Below are 25,152 nucleotides of genomic sequence, written 5' to 3' on the forward strand. Positions count from 1 at the left end.
AACACTCCTCTGAATAATTATTCGAAACAATAAAAAAAACAATCTAAACCTCAAGAAAACAAAAACACTAATGTTATTCAGGCCTTTTGTGATCGCCACCAGGACTCGCATGATGGCTCTTTTGAACCTACTCCCGATTCCAGTGCAAACACCTTTAATACAACCAGTAAGAATCAAAGCCCATCTTTTTCACCTCTTTCTCAAGAAAAAGTTCAGAAGCTGCTCATCTCCACAAAATCAGGTTCCCCCCCTTGATTCCTGCTCTCCCAAAATAGCACACTTATTGCCCGAAACTATTTCAGAACATCTGACCACTATTTTAAATCAAATCATCTCTACAGGCTATTTCCCTACTAAATGGAAATGTGCCTCTGTTCTCCCTCTCCTGAAAAAACCTTACTTGGACAATGCAGAAGCTAACAACTATTGGCTGATCTCAAGACTTCCACTTCCAGCAAAAATCATGGAAAAAGCCATGAGCGCAGAACTCACTTCTTACATCGAGAATCATGGACACTTTGATTCTACCCAGTTCGGCTTTAGGAGCTATCACAGCACGGAACTTGCTCTTATCACAGCCTCAGAGCAAATTAGACAGACTTCAGACACAGGAAGCAGCGCAGCACTAATTTTATTAGACCTGTTGGTGTCCTTCGACACGGTCAATCAAACAATTCTACTACTAGACCGTCTAGCTGTCAGTTAGGGACCTAGCACTCACATTGCTCAAGTCTTTTCTCTCAAACCGAGAACAATTTGTAGCTCTTGAAGATTTTAATTCATCTTGTTTTTCACTCCCCTGCGGCGTTCCACAGGGCTCTTCTTTAAGCCCTACTCCTTTAAACATTTATGTCACTCCCCTTGCCAATCTTATTAAATCCTTTGGCTTCTCAGTCGTATTGTACGCTGACGACACTCAAATTGTCGTAACCCTGGCCAGTGATCCTGAGGAAATAGCTATACGGTTCCACAATTGTTTAATTCAAGTTGAGAAATGGATGACCTCAAACTGTTTAAAGCTCAAATCCAGTAAGACGGAGGTCTTACTTTTTGGAAAAAACACTTCTTTTTGGTCTCAGACCTGATGGCCACTGGAACAAGGCCCCTTACCTATACCTGGTTCCAAAATCAAAAATCTATGCATTAACTTTGATAACAATCTTTCTTTTGAGGGCCACATTAATACTTTGACGTCGGCCACTTTTTATGTTCTTAAACTCTTAAGGAAAATCTTCCCTTTAATACCCCTGGGTCTCCAAAAAAATGTTAACCACATCCCTTGTAATGTCAAAAATTGACTACTACAAAGCGCCTTTTCACAACATTCAGGTAAAATTGCTGAAATTGCAGATTCTACAAAATGCCGCGGCTGCTGGTTATTCCCAGGTACGAGTCAATCTCCTATGGCCTGGGTCTCCTTCAGTGAAAAAAACTGATCGACTTTAAAGCCTCATGCCATGCCTTTAAAGCATTCAATGGCATCAGACTATAATACTTTCAACAAAGCTTTTGATCGGACATTCCATCTAGAACATTGTGCTCAGCATCAGCTTTCAATTTATAGTTCCTAAATCTAAAAAAGCCTGCTGGGGAGGCAGAAGCTTTGTGGCAGGCACTGCCAGACTCTGGAACGCTCTCCCCTTAGAACTGAAGAACAAGAAAGCTCTCCTGATATTCAGAAAGGCCCTTAAAACCTGGCTTTTCAACCAGAAAGCCATCTCTTCCCTTTCTTATATCTGCAGTATTTCTACAACTGAGACCTTGACACACTCGAGTAAATGCGCGCTATACAAATCCTATTTTCATTTCATTTCAAAGTTATCAATGAGCCCTCGAAGGCCATTCGACGTGTGGAAAAGCAGAACAGCATCATCAGCATAGAGCAATGCCAGACCGGGAACAATTTTCACCTTGGGCATATCCTTCACCTTTGATACCAGAAATGAGTTCAGGCCTTTTATATACAGCAGAAACAAAACTGGGGTAAGAACACATCCATGGGACACACCTCGAATTAAGCTAAACGGTACAGTACATTTATGGTCCTAAATATAACGTTACCATTTTAATTTGGCGACGATTAAGTTTGTCACAAAGCCAGGTGGGTTAAAGGGTCTGAGGGAAATTTACAGACCAGCGCGGACAAGTCCCCCTCCTACTATATCCATACACTCCAAGAGTCCGCGGGTCTCTTACTGAGAAAAGTGAAAACTGACTGATACAGCACAACAGAACGTGAAGCTATAAAGGGAGTCCTCTTAAAGTGGACAGGATCCCATCACCCACAGAAGTGGCATGCTTCATCATTTGGGATCTCCTCTTAACTGCAGCCTAGTGCATTAAGGAGCTATAACCCCTTGCAGATGTCAAAAGGAGGAGCTCGCGGATGTTTTAAAATGTAAACAGAGGGCTAGATCTACTAAAGATTGATGAAGCTGCAATTGGTGTGGTGAGAAAAAATGGTGCAGTGTGCATAAAGTGTGTGTTAAAATGAACTACCGAGAGAAAAATATGTTTATTGGATATCTTAGGGTGTCAAGGTTAAAAGCAGTAAAGGCGCAGTCTGACCAAATAAAGGTTTATTCAGTTTGCCCACATCAATTATAATCATTCAACTTCAGAAGGCTGAAAGCCTGGGCCAACCCCACCAGCACTGAACCACTGGCTTGGATACAGACCCATCTGTGTGGTAACAGAGAGCTCTTACAATGTGCACTGAGCCGGTGTTAAATCATCCTAAACTTTGTTCATCATGTAACTGCTGGCTAAACCACGGACATGTAACGAGCCTAGCACATGTTAATTAGCACTTCATACTGAATACCTACTCTTAGTATGAGGGCGGTCGCTACCTATTAAAGTCATTTTAGCCCGGGTTGGTAAGTGACCAATAGGTGGGCCATCGCTGACAGTGTGACTTTATAAAATAATGAGTCAAGTGTATCCTAGTGTAAACAGTTTTGGAATCGTTACTAACCACTCACGTGCCATAGGTTTAAATCAATGCTTTAAATGGACAGGTACTGTCCGGTACTAAGTACCTGCACTTTAATTTGAAAGGGAGAGCACCTGCACTTCTCAGCACTGTTGCAATACATTTAATGGGAGAGTACCAGCACTTCTCAAGAGCAAACAGACACTCTAAAGGCTGAGTACCTGCACTTCTGTATTACCATTTAAAGCTCTGGTTTAAATCCAGTTAAAGGTGTTGAATATTTTATAACTGGCTTCTGAAACCTTTTTAAAGTGAGCAGATGAGGATGAATGGGTGTATATAATGCCACCCTGAAGGACATTTATGACTGGCTTTTCCTCTCTTAAAAGACGCAATAGCACGAGAAACAAGCAATGGCAAAGACAGTAGGTCTGACATTTGTTCGGGAAGTGTTTGTAACAGCTAAGTGACTTTGTGTGTGTATTTGTGACCCCAGCTGTCCTAGAAAGAAAATTAAATAAAACCTTGGGCTACAACAATTTAGAAGCCGGAAACCGGTCTGATAAGCCGAATATATAATATTAGACTGTGTTATCAGAGCTAAGCTATACCCTCATAGAGGAGTTTCATGAGAAGATGTCAGAAGCTACAATTAGCATTGTATGTGGTGACCTTAAGACATACACTGCAAAATATTTAATGGTGGATACTTTTGGAGAATAAACCATAGGCTGCTCTCTCTCTTTGTTCTTTCATTGTACTCTTTTAAAGAAGTGATACCAAAAGTTCTTCTAGACATGCCCCTCTCAAACTTGCTGTACTGAAGATCTTAAAAAGATTAAATCTCAGTTGCTGCTAAGAAATGCCGGAGATCTCAACTGGATATGGATAAGGACTCGGTAAAACAGCGGCACAGGTCACATCACATAGGCAGCGGGTGGTATTCAGACCAAAGAGTTATTCAGAACTCTGGGAGGTCTCTTCTGCTAGAGACATCAGTAACTTTTCCACCTGAGAGCCAGATTGTTCAAAATACTTAGGTGAGGATGGTACCTCGACTTCTGAGGTAACATCGACATGTGGAGTGCTCCGGACTCTCCATAAGCCCGTGCTCTTCATTGCATATGTGCAATCTTTGCACTATTTGTGAATGTTATGGATTGGACACTTCTGGGCCTAAGCTCAGGCTTGAGTCTTTTCAGTAGTTTTGCTGCGGTCCCTAAAAGTATTTTGCTGTTTTCTTCCAATTCATGACAAAACACAAAGAGGGTCTGCTGAACTCACTGCCTGGTGGTGCTGGGAGGGGACAGCCCACAAATGGCGAAAGCAGCCTTCTTGGCGCTGTATGCATAAATATAGCAGTAAAGGGAACACTGCAAGGCTGGGTGTGGAGAGAAGCTGCTGATGGCCAGGGACATGGCTACCATTAGTAAAGCAGGTGCAGTGGCGCAGAGGCCCAGGGATATGAGGAACCCACGTACCCCACCTACGTCTGCCTTTCACTACCCAGCGGTGGGCTGCGGCCGCCATTTCTACACCTACATTCGGCACACGACAACTGCGTCAAGGCCCAACTTTGTCACACAAGATTCAAGGGTAAGACTTGGGAGAGGGGTGTAATAAGGGGAAGCTCGGCACAAGGGACAATAAATGAAGCAAAAAACACAACAGAAAAATATATGCCGAAAAACAAATGAGTGTGAAAGCTAATGAACACTTTACAAGGAGCTGCTGGTTGCTTTTTGACATATGTGATTTCATTCATAGCCACAAAAACAACCAACTCACAGAAATGAAAATCCAGTTAAGATATAAGAGTCTGAAGGCCAGTACGTGGCCCAATGGCGTCCCCAGACGTCACCACGACGAGAGAGTCCGGCAACACACGCGCTCACAGCCAATGTATATTAAAAGGGACCAATCATGTAACCAGACTAGCTCCACCACGGAGACCCTTTCTGACAGTGATGTCCAATGTTGGTGCACGAAGGCTGGGTCCATATCAGATTTTAGTTTATACACAAATGACAATCATGCATACAGTTAATCTAAATGGTAATCATTTACTATTCTGGGGTTATCCTGAAATTCTGGCTAAATTCAAGCCCCTGTGAAGCAACTAAGGACATCTCAGCTTCATAAATTCCACAATGACATTGTATGACATGGTTACAAAATTGCAAAGATTTCCAAACATTCCAGATTTCAAGCTATGCGAGCGTGCAATAATAAATTATTTCGTTGTCTGGGTCTCAGAGCAGTATTCTCAATGATTTTGTACATAAGTATTCTCACATCCAGAATTAAAATATAAATAGCACAAACCTACCCTGTAACACCCAACGAGAGGGAATACACCACAAAAACGAATAACAATTGAAAAGCTGGTCAAACTAATTCACAGGAACAGCACAGATTACAAAGCAGTGAGTAGATGAGTCCATCATTCTCTAATGGCAAAAATATACTTATGCCTATAATTTTATACCTCAATCCAGTAAAAGTAACAGGTGTTTCAAGCCACTCCAAACGATATAATACATAATCCAAGAAGAAGCAGCCAATGAGAGTCACTATGGGCAACCACACCCTTGTGTGATGTGTCATAAAATAGAGTGAAAATGTATGGGACTAAACAGCAAATCAGTTTCACAACCATGGCTGGGCACAGAAGGTACATTGTGAGCAATGAGGTTAGAGCCACTAAATTGTATTTCCAATAGATTAAAGATACATTTTAAACGGGAGATTATGGGTCACAAAAAACATATTTTGAAATGTAAAATGCCGACTGTTCCCCAGCACATCAATAGAAGCACCAGACTGATGATAACTCCAGCCCACACGAACACATGACACATTTTACTATGTTACTATTCAGAGTAATTTGCCTCGCGTCGCGATAATGCCAACAGTTCTGTATCCTAAAGATCTAAAGCAACCTAATACACCAGCGTGGATAGAAACCATCCAAAAGGCAGGCTAATGGAAGGAAGCCAAGATCCTTTGTTTGGAGGAATGACTAGAGATGTAATGATCTTCCAGCGGACAGCTGTGATATTGGGAGGCCTGCGTTCCAATCGCTGCTTTTCCCTTTGACCACATTGTGTGATCCTGTGCAATCATTTTAGCCCCCTTTGCCTTAGTTCAATTGTCTCTTGTTATTACCGCTCTCAAGGTACAACAGTTCACAGTCAACAGGGATTTCAGCTGAACTTGTCTCGATTCAAATGAAGAAAAAACACAAATAATGGATTAATTGTCCTAATAATGCCCCCAATAGCACTGGGAGACATCAATGTTTCAATATATGCTTGTATGCGTTTTTACTTTATAATTAACTCCTTTTTCTTTTATAATTTCGGTAGTCTTGGGGCTGGGTGACAGTAGTTGTGGCCCTCTGGTATATTTTTAATGATTACGTGATTCAGCCTCCATTTTCTGCCTCTTGACTTGAGCCTTATGAGTCAACTAAGTGCATGCACTATAAATCAGAAATCGATTTCCCAAAATATTGGTCCACTACAGGTACGTGCTCGTTGCCTCTGCATTTCTAATAAATGTTCTAAATGCAAAATGGTTAGAGGTAGATGAGTATACGTTTATGTCATGTCCACACATATTATGATCTCAGGCAGAGATATTCGACGCTTAAGTATGCTTGCCAACATTCTGTGACCAAAAGAGGTAGGATTTTTAAGGCTTAAAAAGCAATAATTAGCATAACGATGACAGCACTAGAAATAACATCGCGTGACCATCGGCCTATGATGACATCACAGGAAATCAATCAACATGACAGTCAACCAGTAAATTACATCATTGCTTTTGACCCAGATGACATCATAAGAAACGAACGAGACAGCTTAAATGATTGACTTTTGAGCATCGTGGTCAGCCATTAAACCACTAACGTGTATTTGTTTATTTTAGTTACATTTTTTTACCGGGGTGTCAGGTTACTTTACAGTGTAACAAAATCAAGGAGCTAAAGTCTCACATGACATTGAAACATTGGTAGGCCCATAACAGACTATTTAATAATAGATTAGCAGCAAACCATCCTAAAATTGGGGTAGAGAGGAGAGATTTATAGAGAAGAGGGGGTAGTTGCATCAGCAAATGTAGAAAAGAGCGGAAGAAGTGCGCAAAGACACAGTACCACTACTGTAGGCTGCAGTCAGTAACTCCAGCTGCTGATACAAACCCTGCATTTCGAAACACTATGCCTATTTTAGATGGTTGTTGGTAATTCTCTTCCTTCGAAGGAAGATGACTTTAACTCCTTAACAAGTTCAATCTGTAGCTTCTCCAAACGCTGAAGGATGTCACCTATAAGTCTCTAGGTAAGGTTACTGTTTTTGTCACAAAACAGTAGCCTCCCTCCTAAATCACCAGGGTTGGTCAGTATGTTTAACACCACCCAGCCCAACTGTATTCAATCAAGTGTAAACACCAACAGGGTCTCCTATATCTGGCAATGGGGATATGTGTTTATTGAAGTGTAGTGTTTGTAACAAATGAGAAATCCCATGGGAAGGAAATGTAGTCATCCACAAATAACGTGAAACTGACAGCAGGGCCTTAACTCTCCAACTTATGACAATCAACTGAAAAAAAGCAGCTTGATAAAGGAAAAAGCATTCAGTTTAGAGCTAATTCCCTAACCTAAATACTTTATAGCTATTCCCGAGGTAATATTAAAACATGTTGTTGACATATAATGCTGACACAGCATACAGGTCTATAGGCTGAGCAACAGGAGTAGAGTGTCATACAACAAATCACAAATATTTTAAATTTGGGGAAAACATATGTTGACAACATTTCTCTTTCTGTTTTCCTGTGAAACGTATTTGCATTTGTCGAATACTATGTTATTTAATGTTATGTTACAACGGTTTTGTAAATCCTGAGGCTCTCAGTGGTGGGAAGATGAGAAATGCTGAAGAGTTGTTGAAGGAATCTATGAATCAAAGCAATAAGTCTTCACTTGTTTTCGAAACACAGATGAGAAGAAGTAGACTGAACATCAACTGAACGCGAGTCCGAACTAAAGCTTCTAGGTACAAAAGAGCCGCCATCTTTAGTGGTCTTTCAGACTGTTTATTTTATTTATTTATTTATTACGTTTTATATAGCACGAACAAGATCCCGAAGGATATCAGAGTGAGAGCTTAACAAGAAAGTATAGTAGGAATGGAGATCTCTGACTAGCACATAGGGAGAGATGCATTAAGACAGGGTTGTGGGGGGCTGCTATATAAGCATTGATAAACTGGGGACATGGCTTTGAAGATAACCCTCAAGCGGATCAGAAGCCAATGAGTTGATTTGGTAAGGGTGAAGCTCTCGAGAGCCAAGGTGCACATGAAAGAATCTGGCAGTCTGATTTTGTAAACATTGGAGTGGATGCATTAGGTGTTGGTTTATTCCAAGGTAGGCTGCGTTGCAGTAATCATATCTAACAACCATAAGGGCAGCTACTGCTAAACGTCAGACCTCTAGATTAGGCATTGAAAGAATTTGTCAAAGATTTGCTTCTAGTAGGTCCAAGAGCAGCCACTATGGAAACGTAAGCTTCTAGCTTAAGACTGGTTTCAATTTTCACTCCAAGATTCTTGACTACAGCAATAGGACTGAAAGGGGATCCTTAGGTAGAAGGCCACAGGCTGGAGGACAAATGTTTGAACTGCCGTCTGTCACCAGTATCTACATCTTTTCAATGAGGAGTCCGAGCCAGTTCTCTCCCATCCATTCAGAACCTTGCAATATAAATAAGTTTGAATTGTTTGACATAGCAAATGTTATGTGATGTATTATGGGGAGGGAATGTATTATTCTGATTATTACTTAAATGCCTAAAGCATTCAAATACAAGCATACTGATCGCGACTAGGAGCAAAATATAGATTACATATTTATTAATACTACTTTATGTGTGTTTGATACACAATCTTGTTGGATATCGCAAGTTCTTAAAGAATATGTAGCTGTGAATTCCGGTATAATGCTTATGAACGCTGATAAAGCTTAGATGGTGTTCCCTTAACCTTCCTGTCACAAGCCCTCTTTTTAAAACTGTTATAATAGCAAACAAATACTCGCTGCTAAAAGGCACATTCTCAGTTGTAAGATTCTAAAGGTGTACTGTTATGGAGGTCAACCATGGCCGGACTGGAAATCCAAATCAGACCCGGTAAAAATACGGAATCTGGCCACATACTCAGCAGCGTAGAAGGGGGGTGCGGTGGGTGCGGGCCGCCCTGGGTGTCATCACTGAGGGGGGTGACAAAATGCTGGAGAGAGCATGGATAAGGAAGGGTAGGGGGTGTTTCTTTCCGCCGAAGTCTGTCTCTGCAGTTTGTACTCTAGGGGGTTGGGGGAGGTGACAAGAAATTTTCCGCACTGGGTACCGCCTGACCTTGCTACGCCACTGCACATACAGGAGGCTGCTGTGACTGAAGGGTGGCACGGCGGCTTTCATGGTTGGGTGACGAGAGCTCATCCATCTATAAAAACAGCCCACTGGACTGGAGCCCAAGGGTAATGCCAGAGAGGCAGAATGACTGCCTGGCCCTGGAGTCAACAATGTTTTATCAGGCCTTTCCCAAGTGATCCATGTAAAATATATACCACTGCTTTGTAAATACTATTCTTCTGGAAGGAAGATAGCTTTTTACCTAAATGGATGCTAAAACAATTATAACCCCCGCTTTGTCTTCTAAATATCATAAAACGCCAAACAGATAGCATCACTGCCTAAGCTCAACGTTCAGACTCTTCCCGGCAAAGCAGTGACTCAGCCTTTGAGACTGCTGGGCTCACCTGGGACTGTTAAGGCAGCGTCAACACAAGCATTAATAGAATCCACCGAGATGACATCAAGAATACAGCGTGCCTGGCCAAAGGGAGTGGCGATGGTCTCATAGAAACATACTTAATGAAAACAAAGTCAGTGATATTTTCCAACTATCCCTCTTCATCGATGTGAGAAGAGAACCAAATATTACAATGTATTTATTTCCTTAATTATCCATCTAAAAAAATCCACTATGCTAAAATTCATTTGCAAAAAGTCACATTTCCCTCTATGGGACAAACTGAGTTGGCGTTGGGAAGGTTGACAAGCAGGCATGCTACATGGTATCCAAAGGTGAAACAAGGGAGTTATGGGCCATTATGCAAGCAAAGACAATGGGCCCTTCCAACCTCAGTCTGGCATTGGAATACAAGCATAATTGGGACGCAGAGGGCCCCTCACACTGTGCTTAATTTGCAAAAACATAAGTGCCAGGGCTCTCGTCAGGAGGCCACTGCAGCTTGTACCACACATTGCCCCTGCCATGCTGCCAATGATAGTAACAACACAACTACCAAGCACCACACATACTTGTGACAATTTGGACTATTCCAACCCCCCAAAGATTAGCTTGGGCGGCAGGTAATAGTCATTTTTAATGTATATTAAATTAAATATTATACTGTTATTGTGGAAATCCCTAAATTAGCCACACAGTGCCCCACCTCGTGGCACACTGTCATAATTGCCAGTGTTGGCCATTAAGTGCCAGTGCCAAGCACCAGAAACCACTGTCTCAAATTAAGTATTGCTCTCACAGCGCTACCACTGCACCTTCTGAACTACTGCTAGCTATGGTCCTGAATGCATTATAGATGCATTCATATGGTGCTTCACAGCTCCAATGAGCTTCTGCAGCACATTTGCAGATGGGTAGCATGTTACTCTGTGGGAGAGCATTGAATAAAAAAATGTGTCTAGATGGTTAGTGTTTTAATGTTGGGTGTGAGGAACTGAGTTGTTCTCTTCTTATGTTTTTGCTGCATCAACAAAGCAAAAAGGAAAGACAGCACGTGAAAGCATAAGATGCTAGTTTATCGATATAAAGAAAGGTTGTGAGTTCCGTGTGTTTTGTTTTTATGTCCTTATGTCCTTAAAGCAGAGATTGCTCAAACCATGTTTCAGTAAGTGTGGTGGTGTGCCTATGCATGGGTGTAGCAGAAACGTGTTTGCAGTGGTCTGCATCATACAGTTTAAACAACAATGAATATAGGGAATAGAGCATTGTCCAACAGTGGAACAGTGGAGGCTGCTACCTTTGGGAGGAGCAATCTTGCATCAACTGCAGTATTTGCATTGTAGTCCAACATAAGTATCCTAGAAGTAACCCATAGGAATGTCAAGTATACAACATAGCCCTGGTATATAGTCTGATGCGTTCGGCATGGAGCAAGACATAAGAATGGGGTTATACAGTATCCTCTGATGGGCCCTCAGAGGAGCCATACAGAAGCAATCATTGTCTGACCAGCTATAGTATGTGTTCTGTTGGGTCTCCAGCGGAGCAACACCAGCACCAACATTCTATGACCCACCATGCTATATGCCTTCATATTTGACTGCGAGCATCCCATAGGAATGGACTTCATACCACCAGTCATTGCATATGTTTTAAGGAGTCCACCTAGGAGTTACAGGCTGTAACCTGTAGCAATTGGCATTGTGCAACAAACCTTAGCTCACATCATCCACCGTGAAATGACAAAGGAAGAATACAAGAGTCCACCCATGTGTGGCCCGTGTTATTGGCCAGTATGGATACAGTAATAGTATATCGTCTTAAAGTTTACCGTGGAACAGCACAAGAAGCCACCTTAGAATAGGCATTATGTAACCAGAGGATTAAAGGTGGGCCTTGGAGATTAGTATACATTCCCTAGTATTGATGTATCACTTTTTTTCAATTATAAACACGAAAACAGACGCCTGGTTATAACGGCGCATGAAGCCCATGCACCACCAATACTTTATGGTGGGAGCCCCAACACCCAGTCAGGATCTTTACCATTGTTCATCCAGGTCAGAGTTGGCTGAGGAAGAAGCACTGTGAGCAGAGGAAGGGGTGAGGCAGCGACACAAGGCAGAACAGCTCCAGCTCACTGTATTGCATGGTGTCTGTTTTCTATAGTCCTGGCATTAAAGTGAGGAGCATAACTAAAGGAAGCCGTGGAAAGTAACAAACACACAAGTAAGTCTGCACTTGCAAGCCATCTCTCACTATGCAGAGCATGAAGTATTATCGACTTACAGGCAGAAGATTTGTTTTGTTTATTGAGAAACTGCCCTTTTACAATGTACCAACTAGACTTGCCTCCCCTTAGTTTTAAAATATTGTCTTTTGTGTAATGTAATTGGTAATCTGCTCCTAATTATGTGGGTAATAAATTCTAGATGTTCTTTTCACATTTCTATTTGTGACAGTTGTTTTTGTATAGCACTCACACAGTCAAGAAGCTGCTTCAAGGCGCTCATGAAAACATAAAATGATCAAACACCTCTGAGATCTGAGGGGCATATTTATAAAAAAGTAACGCTGCACTGTGTTACAGGGAAAGTGCAGAAATGCCGCCAATGCGACCATTCCTGTCCTTTCCCCAGCACTGGCGCACAATGGGCTGCCTAGTGCCAGCGTAGACAACTTTGCACAATGATGCAAGGGTGCCTCTGTTGCATGTAGGATTGTTTTTAGTGCAGGAAGGGGCCCCTTCTTGCAAAAAAAATATCCGCCTGAGACATTTTCCTATAGCTATGTGTGCTGCAGAATGCAGCAGATATAGAAAGAGGAAGTAACGATGAGAAACAATGATATTTATCCTCGGTTCTCCTCCCCTGGTAAGACATATCTTTTTGGTACATTCCCAAATCTATCAGTAATGGTAAATCAGGGAATGTGTTACAATCGATGAGAGTTGCGTAGGAACACCCATGCAATGCCCATGGTATGCCTTGCTCGGGCACAGTAACGCAATGCAGTGATTTGTGCAGCGTTGCGTTAGTCCTCATTTATCAAGCCACTCAGGGCCAAGCAAAGTGACCTTCCATGGCTTGATAAATTGCATTTTGGGTTTGCGTCGTGCATGTACCACATCGCATGGTGCAAACGCGATGCAAACCCCTTCATAAATATGCCCGAGTATGTAAAACTGCAGTCATGGCCTATGGCATCCTTTCCATAATGTATCATAAATAAGTGGCATTGACATAATATGTCATCCTTGATATTAACCTGGTGAATTCCAAATATAAACGGTATTAACGGCTTCTTACAGCAAACTTTTCATTCCATTGTGTTTTCCTGTATGCCAGGCAGTATTGAATGATTATAGATGCATGCACTGTTTGTACAATGTAACTTATTATTGCCTCGAATATCTACTGCTTTGAAATTGCAGGTAGATGAAGATAAATGTGAAAAACTTACTTTGTACATTATATATTTTCTTGCCTATTTGCATTCAGTTTGTACCTCAGTCCCAACGGCAAATGACGGTATTATATGGTTGCAATAGACCTTCCATTGTTGAAGTGTTATTATTACCTATGTTAATTAGATCTCCTATTTTTCTGGGACTTGTTTCCTGCTTTTTCAGGCCAAATGGGTGCAGCTTGTGTGCTATACAAAATGAATAAACAAGAGATTGATCAATAGCCTTAGAGTCTCAGACATGTGCTCACTCAGTTGTCTTATCCATGAACCATTGGGCAAACGAGTGTAGTCATTCTGTGGGTCACACGTGACATTTCGTCTCAATGGACCTGCCCATTTGACTGTGGGATTGCCCCACCAAAAATCTAGTGAGCCTAGCTCCCATGTACGCCAAATGTGGTGTCAAAGGATTACCTTTGCTGAAAGTAGCCGTAGTACCCAGTGAATGGATACAGACATGCAACATCCGTGTCAAGTTACCAAGTCCATGCATAAAAAGCTACTCCGTGCCAAGATTTTTTTCTTTGCATTCTAAGACTTGTTGTCTTATTTGTTCCATTGTAAAAATCAGGACTACAGGTCCCAGAGTGCAAATAAAAATACTGGACTGGAGCAGCCAGTCATGTATTGACCTTTGAAAGTTGACAGCTATGATTCGAAGTAAGCAAACAACAACCACAATCTTGGTCTTAATTCCCTACAAAATGTATATATTTTCAAAGTAAATCTCTGTGCAGTGCTCCACAACTTTTAGTTCATTACGTGGATGGCACACGTTCTTTTTTACCAATAGAACGTTTCTGTACATGTATTCCTTCAGGAACAAACCAGAAATGCTTAAATTCAAACTAAAGCGTTGCAAAGGGCAAAACACCTAGCAGCCCTTGAAGTGGGCAAGCTGACCAGGCGTCAATGATTTGCCGAGACAGTCCCGGTTTTCGAAGGACTGCCCTGGCATCCAACACGTTTTAGACAAATAAATAAATAAATGTCGCAGTTTTCGAGAGATGGTGAGCACACACAATAATTACAGTGCTGTGTATGTTCAGGTTACCAAGACCCTCCCATCACAACAGGGACAAACACAGGGATAGAAGTTGCTGATATATACCTCATTTATGTAGCAGAGAAGTGAAGTGGAAAATCAGTGTCACTGAAGCCCATTGGCCAAGGATAAGCCTGCAGCAAGGGGAGGGAGACTTGTTTTCCTTGGTAGTTTTATTTAACAGAGGTGTGCGCAGTTCTGTACCTGAGCTGTGAAAAGGGCACCTGCTTTCTTTATGAATTTCATTGCGTCATGCCCAGTTTGCTGGGCACTGGTTTCACCCAGACGCCCGTATACCATACACTAAGCCAGAACGGGACCTGGCTGCACCTACACCACTGGAGCACTATTCCCCCTGGGTATACCGCTCGACCCAAAAGATATACTGCCCCTATCTACCACAAGCTGGGCTTGGCGTAGGCTTAGTCGACTATTAGGCACCGGCTCACTATATTCACCGGAACTCCCACTGCAACAAACCCGCTGCTGCCGCTCACCTCTGAGACAGTGGTACAACGCACCCTTAATAAATTGAAACTCTGCACCATTGGTTCATTATTCCCCGACTGGCAGGCTATAATAATGGCAGACATGCCAGCGCTCTCTGACATGTCCTATATGGATACATTTGTAGCGACCAGATTACTCTGAGCACTTTGCTCGACCACCTCCTCTTTCCCATCACCACCGGTTGAGTTCACACTGCTCACCCTGCTCATAACCGATAAAGAAAGGGATCACTTTGTAACCAAGCTGCATCGGGCATGTATGGCGCATAAACAAACCTGGGACAGGGGAGCGAGACATCAATGGGAGGAAGATCTGGGCCGGCCACCGACGGATAAAGAATTGGCCTGCTGCCATGAACAAATACAGAGGGTTTCTCCCAACAATAGACATAAATTGCTACATTTCAAGTTCATACACCGGATTTACATTACACCACAACAGCTGACCAAGTACGAATCATCCAGGCTGTCTAACTGCCCCAAATGCCAGGCCCAGAGGCAGATTTTGCACACATGACATGGACATGCCTATTGACAGCTGTATACTGGATGGACATCTTCCAGACACTTTCTGACGTAATATCCATACCACTCAGTCTCCCTCCAAAACTCGCCTTGCTGGAAATGGTCCATGTCATTAAACTTTGCTACCGCAGGTTCATTCCCATAGCATTATTGCTAGCGACTAGGGAAATTGCGATACATTGGGTGCCAAAGAGAGTCCTATGAAAGCAGCATGGCTTCAAAGAATGGCATATTGCGATATGCAAACCGAAATCTACGCGACTCTCCAACCCCCGACTTCAAGGCCCAAAGACATATGACACGTTTATCGTTGCTATCTACAACAGACATCATCCCCTGATCCCTCTCTTAGGCACCAGCCGATGCCAACACGGTCCACACCCGCTACCTCCCTCCGCACCCAGTTGCTACACCAGCGCCTTAGTTCTATATGCCTTTTTCAATCACGTCAGACATAGGGGACGAGCTGCCCTCGGGCAAATCAACATCTCAATGGTTCATATAGAAAAAAGACATTGCACCCCATTAACACGCCGAACATAATAAAGTGCACAGAGTACACATGTGGACCCCCACTTTTTTCTTTTACCTTCCTTTTTATTCAAGTCTTTTTCTTTTTTATGCTAACGAATTAATCCCCGGCTGAAGCATTTACTATATTGTACAATAATATGTGCACAAATGATAACCCTTGTATGGAAATACTCGACATTGTGATTGTAAATGTGCCTAGATTTACAATTTTCTTTCAATATGAGCATCAAATTATGTGCCACGATTGAATAAATCATGCCACAACAAAAGGAAAATGTGGCGTCATGTGGCACATTTTGTGATAGTATTAGTTTATTATTTTGTCATTTTTACACATGTTCACACTGTCTGGACAAAGGTTTCACCTGATTAGTACTAGTTTAACACCCAAATACAGCAGTAAATGACAGAAAGGTGACGGGTCAACCTTTGCGAAGGGCTCTGCACTGCGTGGAGATACGTATTGCTGTGGTCTTTAGTAACTTTTGAACTGTTTGAGCTACAAACAATATTTTTTGTTAAAATATGTAGATTATGCAGCAGATGATTGATTATGCAGCAAATACACGATTATGTGGAAAATGCTACAGCTGCAAAATTGTATAATTGCAGTGGCCCTGATAATAATACAGGATTACATTTCTTAGAATGCAAAGAACACCAGAGGGAAGAGTTGGTCATGTGTGATGTGAGGTAACAAGTGTAGCGTTTGCAGTCTAGTTGACGCACGTCACGTAGCCGTGACGTGCGACGCCCACATTAGAAGCTGCGCGCGCAGCTCCCTGTGCGCGCGAAAGCCCCGGAGAGTTTGGAAGCGTCGGCCGGCGCTCCTCTGTGATATGTGATTTCCCAATAAAGATACTTCACCTCTAAACCAGCGAAGGGCCATTATTTATAACCCAGAACATTACAGTGGCGACGAGGACGGGATTCCCCACCAGAACCAAGGAAAAAAAAAAAAGAAAACGAACCCACCACCACGTGGGCTGCAGCAAGCAGGTGACCCCTGATCACGAGCCATAGCGCAGAGTGGCGCTACTGGCCCTGAGAGAGTGGAGAGCACGAGGGGGCAAGCTGTGCCCACCAAGTAAGACAGGCAGAGGAGCGTGGCAGTGCCACAGCAACCGGAGGGGCGGCGCAGCGGCCAGAGAAGCGGCTCCACACACAACAGGAGACGCAGTGCCACAAAGACCTTCCCAGCACACCGTGGAAGGTAGGAACAGCGCTGGCTACTAAAGGGGAGGAAGAGGGGACCAGAACTAGGAGTCCCCGGGAGGACGCCCCTACAGAAGTGAAGGACAGTACCCCAGGGAGCCCCACCAGCAAGGCGTCGGAGGTCAAGGAGGCGAGGATGAGCACACCGGCAGGATATGCAATAGCGCCGGTGCAGTTCCTACCTAAACCTGGCGAACCCCTGATGAAGTGGGAGGATTGGAAGGAATATATCGAAAATTTCATAGGGGTCCTAGAGGACGAAAATGAAGAGAAGTTCACCCCCCAAAGGAGAAAACGTATCCTGCTGCTGAACCTGGGACCGGAAGGTCTCAGGATTTACAAGAGTCTGGTGCCCAAGAAGAGAGAGGACACGGATACGGATGTCTATGCCCATGCAGTAGAAGACCTAGACGAGAGGTACCGCCCCACCATATGTGTATCAGTGGATAGGTTCAACTTCCAGCAAAGGAAACAACGGGCTGGAGAAACCATAGAGGAATATGTAGGGGCCTTGAGGAAACTAGCGGCCCCGTGTAAATACGCACTGTGGGAGGATGAATTCATAAAGGACCAGATCGTGATGCACACCACGAGCACACAGGTCCAAGACAAGTTGTGGGCGAGTGGCAACACCACGCTCAAAGAAGTAATGGTCATCGTAAAAAGGGCTGAGCTGGCTAGGAGGTGTGCGGCAGCAACCAAGAAAGATGTGGGTACCCCTACAATGGTGAACAGGATACAAGAAGGAGACTACCGTAAGGACCAGAGAGGAAAAGACGCATCAACCAAAGGCACTAGCAGGTGGCAAGGGAAACAACCAGGGAGTGACAGCAAGAAATCGTGCTACAGATGTGGCAGTGGGTCCCACGATGCCCGTGACAGAAGATGCCCCGCGTTCAGAGCCAAGTGCCTACACTGTGGTATTCTGGGCCATTATGAAAAGGTGTGTAGGAGGAAACAATCGAAGGAAACAGTGAAATGCGTTGAGCAGGGTGATGACGATCTGGAAGGAGTAGCAGAAGAAGAGGTGATCACCGTCCTGTGCATATACGACCAGGTAATGAGCATAGAAGGGAAGAAATCCACAAAACCCATCCTGGACATGGCAATGGGAGGAATCAACATCACCGTGGTGGCGGACACAGGATCCCCCTTCACCATCATCCAACAGGCAGTATGGGAAGAAACATTCAGGCCCAAGTTGGGACCGGAGTTGGAAAAGCTAGACATAAGACCGGTCACTTATAACGGGGACCGCATTCCAATGTTGGGGTTCCGCCGCTTACTGTTCGAATTCAGGGGCCGGTCAGCATGGTGCAAGCTGTACATTGCAGAAAAGGGACCCTCGGTCCTGGGATGGCTAGACCAGGGGGACCTAGGGATCAAACTGGATCCAGGAGGAAAAGAGCAAATATTACTGACTGAGCAAGAAGAATGGCCGGATCTGAACAAATGGAAGGAGAACTACCCGAAGGTATTTGGTGGAACAGTGGGACGGATGGAAAACTTCCAACACAGGATTGTGCTCAAGGAAGGGGCCATTCCGGTAGCCCACAAGGTGAGGAATGTGCCGATTGCGGTGAGAGAGGCAGTCCAAAGGGAACTCCAAGAGCTGGAAAAGAAAGGAATAATCGAGCCGATAACCTGTGCAGAATGGTTGGCGCCCCTGGTGGTCGTAATGAAGCCAAATGGTAAGGTCCGGCTCTGCGTGGACCTGAGAGAACTGAATAAGAATATCGTTGTGGAGAAATTTCCCCTCCCCAGAATTGAGGAAATGTTGACCAAGACCAGAGGGGTACAGTGGTACTCCACTATCGATTTGACCTCGGCCTATCACCAAATTGCACTGCACCCGGACAGCAAACGGCTCACATCCTTCATCACCCCGTTTGGATGTTACCAATTTTGTCGGATGCCTTTTGGGTTGGCCTCAGCGGCTGCTGTATTCCAGAAAATGATGCATCAACTGTTCAGAGACTGCAAGGATGTCCAGTATTTTCAGGACGACATTTTGGTGATGGGGCGAGACCAGCAGGATCACGATCAGAAGCTGGGAAAAGTGTTGAAAACACTAGAGAACAAAGGCCTCACGGCGGAGTGGTCGAAGTGTAGATTGGGACTGCAGTCAGTGACGTACCTAGGTCACGAGATCGGACGACAGGGGGTTACCCCCAAAGTGGAGAATGTCAAAGCCATCGCAGAAGCACCGCCGCCCAGGAACAAGGAAGAGGTTCGGTCGTTCCTGGGGATGGCGGAGTACTACAGCAAGTTTGTAGTACACTTCGCCTCCAAAACCCACCACTTGAGGCTACTGACTAGAGACAGCACGGTGTTCCAGTGGACACCAGAAGCCCAAGCAGAGTTCGAATTGATCAAAAGGGATGTTATTGGAGCTGTTCCCCTCAAGGGATATGACCCACAAGGCACCACGGTACTGACAACAGATGCCAGCGACAAAGGCCTGGGCGCGGTACTCATGCAAGACAGAGGCAGAGGGGAGATGGAGACCATCAGCTTTGCGTCCAGAGCATTGACAGATACGGAGAGCAAATACAGTGTGATCGAGAAAGAAATGCTGGCGGTTGTGTGGGCCATGATGAGATTCCGGCAATTTCTGTGGGGAACACGTTTCCTACTCAGAACAGACCACAAACCGCTGGTGAAGGTGCTGACGTCGAGTGGACATGCCAGCGCCACCCCTCGGATATCCAAGATGTCTCTAAAGTTGCTCGAGTTCAGGTATGATGTTGAGTACATTCCTGGAAGCCGGAACCGAGTAGCGGACTATCTAAGCAGGGCAGCTGCCATGGAGCCAGAGAGGAAGATCCAGTGGACAGTGGGGAATTGGTAGCTCTAATAGAGGATCAAGAGAAACTGATTAGTCTGCAAGAATGGACCAAGTCATATGAAGAGGACACTGACATAAGGGAAGTAAAGGAGTACATCGTACAAGGATGGCCGGACAAAAGAAGCATGAGAGCAGGCCTCAAGCCGTACTTTGAAGTGCGGGAAGAATTGTCGGTAGGAGACAGAGGGATCTTCATATACCGAGGTGATAAGGTGATTCCCCCAAGGATCCTCACCCCAAAACTGATGGACTTGCTACACGAGGGACACCTGGGCATAGGGAAACTCAAGGCACGTGCCAAGCAAAATTATTGGTGGCCAGGCATGGACCTAAGGGCTGAAAGGCATGTCAGAGAGTGTCCCCAATGTCAACGGGCGGACAAGACATTAAAACCATTGAGGCCAGCGATAGGAAAGTTTGATCCTCCTTCGAATCCGTGGGAAGAACTTTCCATAGACATTTTGGGACCGGTCATAGACGATCAAGGCACACAGAAATATGTGTGTGTGCTTATGGACCGCTATTCTAAGTGGCCGGAATTGAGAGTAGATGAATCCATGGACACGGAGAACATCATAAAGTTTCTGTCCGAGACTTTCACGAGGGAAGGAATACCAAAATCGATCTTAAGCGATAATGGACCCCAGTTCACGTCGGAGAAATGGACTAAGTTCATGCACAGAAATGGCATCACTGTCAAGCATACTGCAATCTACCATCCGGCCGGAAACGGTTTGGTGGAAAGATTTAACAGGGTAGTGATGGGAGCCATACAAGCGGCCATATCAAGTGAACAGAACTGGGAGAAGGCACTAGAGAACATGGTATGGGCCTACAGAATAACCCCCACTGGTACGGGATATAGTCCATTCCAAATACTGAGAGGACGTGAACCTTTCACCCACGACAACAGGATTTGGAAGGAAAAGCTTATCACCAGTGAATGGTCCCCTGCAGTGGTGCGGGCCAACTTGGAAAAAGCACAAACAATTTACAGCAACCACTACAACAAACGAAGGAATGTCCAAGGCACAGGCCTGGAGCAAGGAGAGTGGGTAAGAGTAAGATTAGCCACCCTGCAGAAGAAGGGAGACAGCAAATACAGCAAGCCGTTGCAAGTGGTAGAAGTGTATGATCGGGCCGCTTTACTAAGCGACGGGAACGTGTGGTCCCAAGACCGCATGGCCAGGTGTAACAAAGTTTTGGACTGGGAGCCACAGAGCACTGGTTGGGAAGATAAGGAAAGCTCGGACGTGGAGAGGAATCCAGCAGCTGCGGATCAGCAAGTTGGAGTGAGAGTGGGAACGGAAAGTGAAGAAGAAGGAGAAAATGGAAGTCAAGGAGTGGAAAGCGAAAGGCTGGAGAGAAGCATGCACGAAGGAAGAGTTGTGAATGAAGGGACAATAAACACTGAGGTGCAGAGTCAAGGGACTATGGAGAGCCCAGTCAGGGTCACGAGGAGTGGAAGGCAGGTGGTAAGACCTTCCAGGTTTCGAGATTTTGAATTGGACGATGAACTGTAAGTGACTCTTTCTTGTTTAATAAAAAGGGGAGATATGTAGCGTTTGCAGTCTAGTTGACGCACGTCACGTAGCCGTGACGTGCGACGCCCACATTAGAAGCTGCGCGCGCAGCTCCCTGTGCGCGCGAAAGCCCCGGAGAGTTTGGAAGCGTCGGCCGGCGCTCCTCTGTGATATGTGATTTCCCAATAAAGATACTTCACCTCTAAACCAGCGAAGGGCCATTATTTATAACCCAGAACATTACAACAAGAGAATTCCTTTTTTTTGGTAGTATAGTCTAAGTGTTTTAAAATGGAACAATTTGCACAACCCCTGGAATGCCAGTCTGCTTCTTTGTCCTTATTTGAGGTGCTTGTATATGTTTGTGGGATGTGGCAGTCTAATCCTATGTTGGTGGGTGCTGTACTGTACCTCCGGAATGTGTGACAACATTTAGTCCTACTTCTACGTCTATGGCCCTCCCGGTTCTTGATACTGAAAATATGGGCACGCTATCTCTTGAGGTGGTGGTTCGCCTCGAACTACAGCTTAGTTTGAATAACTAGCAAATGCACACTATACTGATCATTCGAAGAAGAAAATCGATTAAAAAACGTATAGCAACATAATATTAATTGTACGCCTACAGCACCAACTTTTGAATTGATGACACGTTATTGTTTATTTATACTCACAAAATCCAATTAAACAGTTTGTTTTTTTCTTAGACAAGTCAATTGTGTGACCTGCAATATTAACAAGCCCCAACATGGCGGCTACATTTTCCAATTTCTGCTCACAGGCTCGTGACAATTACTCAGTCCTTCTTCTCTTTCTCGTCGGCTTGCGTGAACGCTCTTTGTCTCCTCTGAGCTGCCGTAGGGACCGCAGTGCGGACTGCGCCACGCCCACATGCCGGTATCTGGGCAGATGCTGCCTGAGGAGGATGGGTGGTCGCCAGTCACAGCTGGTGAGCCCTGGACCCCTGGGGAACGCCCTGTGTCATAGTGCCAACAAATGCAGTGTCATAATACCTTTGATGGGTGGGTCGAACGGAATCAACTGAGAAACAACAGCATTGAAACACTCAACCCTGCCAAGTGCGATATTACAAGAAAAGGGATGACCCCGGGAATTGGGCTAAACATTGCAATCGGACTCATATTAGTAATTTGTATAACGCCAGCAATGAAGGTAATATTAGCAACAGAAAAATGCCAACTGTGGCGGCAACAGAATGAAGGGTAGCATTAGCAATGGAGGGCAAGAAAAAAAGCAAAGCAGTCACAGATGACCCCGCCCACCCCCCACTTCCACAAGTGGAAAGTGCGCGGTCGTGCCCTTGCATTAACACGATGCGGGGGTAGGCATACCACCACTTGCAATAAAACACCGGGGATACAATGCAAAACCTTACGTAGGACCGTCATTTTGCATCATTACCAACACACTACAGGACAGAGAACCCCACCCAGTATCCTCCTTTGTTTCAACTCATTACATTATAACACTGGATTTCCTCACTTGTGAAAAACAAAAGCAAAATATAAATGTAACCTTCGTCAGATTAATAAAATTGTTCTTTATCCTTGCGCACATATTATAGACTAAATGCGTAAGAGAAATATTGTTAATACATTACTCAAACCTTAGAATAAATACATTCCCCTTCATGTTCTGATTTTACTTCCCTGTCAACAGTTGTGCAATTAATGTACGATGCATTATATATGTATGCCTGCTTATTTTCCACTGTGTGCACGTAGCTGGCTATATTTATTTTTATCAGTAGCTGGAGGGCTAGAGGGGGCTGGGCTCTTCTGCTGCCAACTATCAGATCTGCAGTCGACCAATTTTCCTTCCACTGAAAAGGGAGTGGTTGTGGCAGCTTTCCCTTGCCAGTCTTCGTTGTAGCGATTTGTTTTACCCACAAAGTAAAATAAAGATACCACAACAGGCGACGGAAGCATGTTCTTCATTCTATGTTCTGCGGGATGGAAGGAGTGGTTATACTGATAACTGCAAGCAAGGCACAGAAGAGCAGGGCTGCTGGTGTGCGCGTCCCGTGAGGTGCCTCGCCCATTCCAGAAGCATGGTAAAGAAGCCCTCTGCCCTGGCTCTGGTCTCGCTTACCTCTCTCAATGCTTGCAATGGCACATCTCAAGTGGTCGTCAGTCACTATCTCCCCCACCACCACCAGAAGGTAGAATCTGCTGTCGAGAAAACGATGGGACAAGCTGGGCGATATGGCTGGGTTCAGTGGGCTACAAGAGGGCTCCGTCTCCGGTCCCGGTTCCACCGCCACAGCCGACATCCTGCCCACCCGCCTGCTCCTCTCCTCCTTCCTATGCGATGTTCCCGAATGTGCGGCTTCCCAAAATCACACCAGGCGTGCGCGAGCTGCGGCGGCGGCGCGGGGAGTGAGAACGGAGGGGAGAGACTGGCAGGCTTTTATAGGGGGGGAGCCGGGGCTGGGACCTTGGGAGGAGAAACTCTCAAGCCGGATCCGTCTCTCCTCCAGCATCCACTGCTGATGTCATCTGCAGCAAATCATTGCCTCCGGAAGCAGGAGCGGCTGCAAGATGCTGCTGAGGGGAGACTGCTGGGCCAGATGGGAAGTGGTACCCAAGCCGGGTCCCGTTGAGCAGTAGCACACCAGGATCTCGTTCAAAAGCAACGCCATCCCCATCCTCCTATCCAAGCAGGTGCATTACCCTTACCCACGGAGGAGTATGTGCCTAGCTATGTTTCCACTTAACGTCTTAAATTGAGAGGGCACCACCTCAATACCAACTGTTTTAAAATGTCTTTATTATTTATTTTACAAGGCTGCCTGTGGAAAAACACGAATATGCAAACTATATTTTTAGCGAGAAGATTTATTGAATTTCAAGCATGCAATTATCAAACAGTGAGGATATGGAGACTTTTCAAGTTACAACATTTATCTGGAAATACGTTCATCTTCTTGATTCAGCACATGCACGAGTTGGAAATAGGCGGCTGTGCTCGACCATCTTTACCCTCAATTTCACCTTTGTTTTTCACATAAGATTACTGTTTGTTCTAAACACGAACAACCATCAAACATTGTTGACAGTTTAATGAACATCTTGTGAAATCAAACAACAAAGAGCATCAGAAAGTAACAATGTTACCGTAAGGCACCTTTCTCCCTGGAGTGGTTTAGTCGGTGGCCTAAGGAAAGAGAAGACCTCCCACTCCTCTGAAAGCTGTGAAACATTGGGTTTTCATAAATCCATTTGTTAAATCTTCCATGATTAGTTAAGATCGAGTCAAGTGGTTGCATTCAGGATTGATTGTTGGTTATTTAAAGTTTCGACGAGAAATGGTCATAGAAAAGTCCAAAAGTAATACATTAATTAACTTTATAAACAATCAAAGAATGATATGCTACATTGCTGAATCAAACCTTGTCCCAAAACTAATTCAAGGCTGCTTTCCCGAGAGACCTAATTTTGGAGATATTTGCAAGACCTTGTAACATAGCATACATCTTACGAGATAATTGTGAGGGCCAAGCCTACGTGAATTATAACATTTCCCTATTGATGCTGTCATAGTATCAGTCTTCCCTAGTTAAAGTGGTAAGAAGCGACAAGCTAGCAAAATAAATCAGTGATAAAATGTAAACACTATAATTGATTAGTGTTAGAAATTGGGTTCCTGGTTGACTGGGGTTGAAGCCCTGTTTAAGCAGTAACCACAGTCCTTGTCAGGGTAAGTCAT

At 44.5% G+C, this 25,152-nt stretch overlaps 1 protein-coding gene across 1 annotated transcript in view; it reads right to left on the minus strand.

Annotated features, from left to right (window-relative positions):
• The window catches only part of MAP1B (microtubule associated protein 1B), a 474,660-nt gene extending 450,739 nt beyond the window's left edge, over window positions 1-23,921 (minus strand). The window contains exon 1 of the mRNA XM_078675281.1: window positions 23,536-23,921. Coding sequence (XP_078531407.1) covers window positions 23,536-23,716 — 181 coding nt within the window. The 5' untranslated portion in view covers window positions 23,717-23,921. The remainder of the gene's footprint in view (window positions 1-23,535) is intronic.
• Between the last annotated feature and the right edge of the window lie 1,231 nt (window positions 23,922-25,152).

The sequence above is a fragment of the Lissotriton helveticus genome, chromosome 2_1 (genome assembly GCF_964261635.1).
Source record: "Lissotriton helveticus chromosome 2_1, aLisHel1.1, whole genome shotgun sequence".
Taxonomy (NCBI): Eukaryota; Metazoa; Chordata; class Amphibia; order Caudata; family Salamandridae; genus Lissotriton; species Lissotriton helveticus.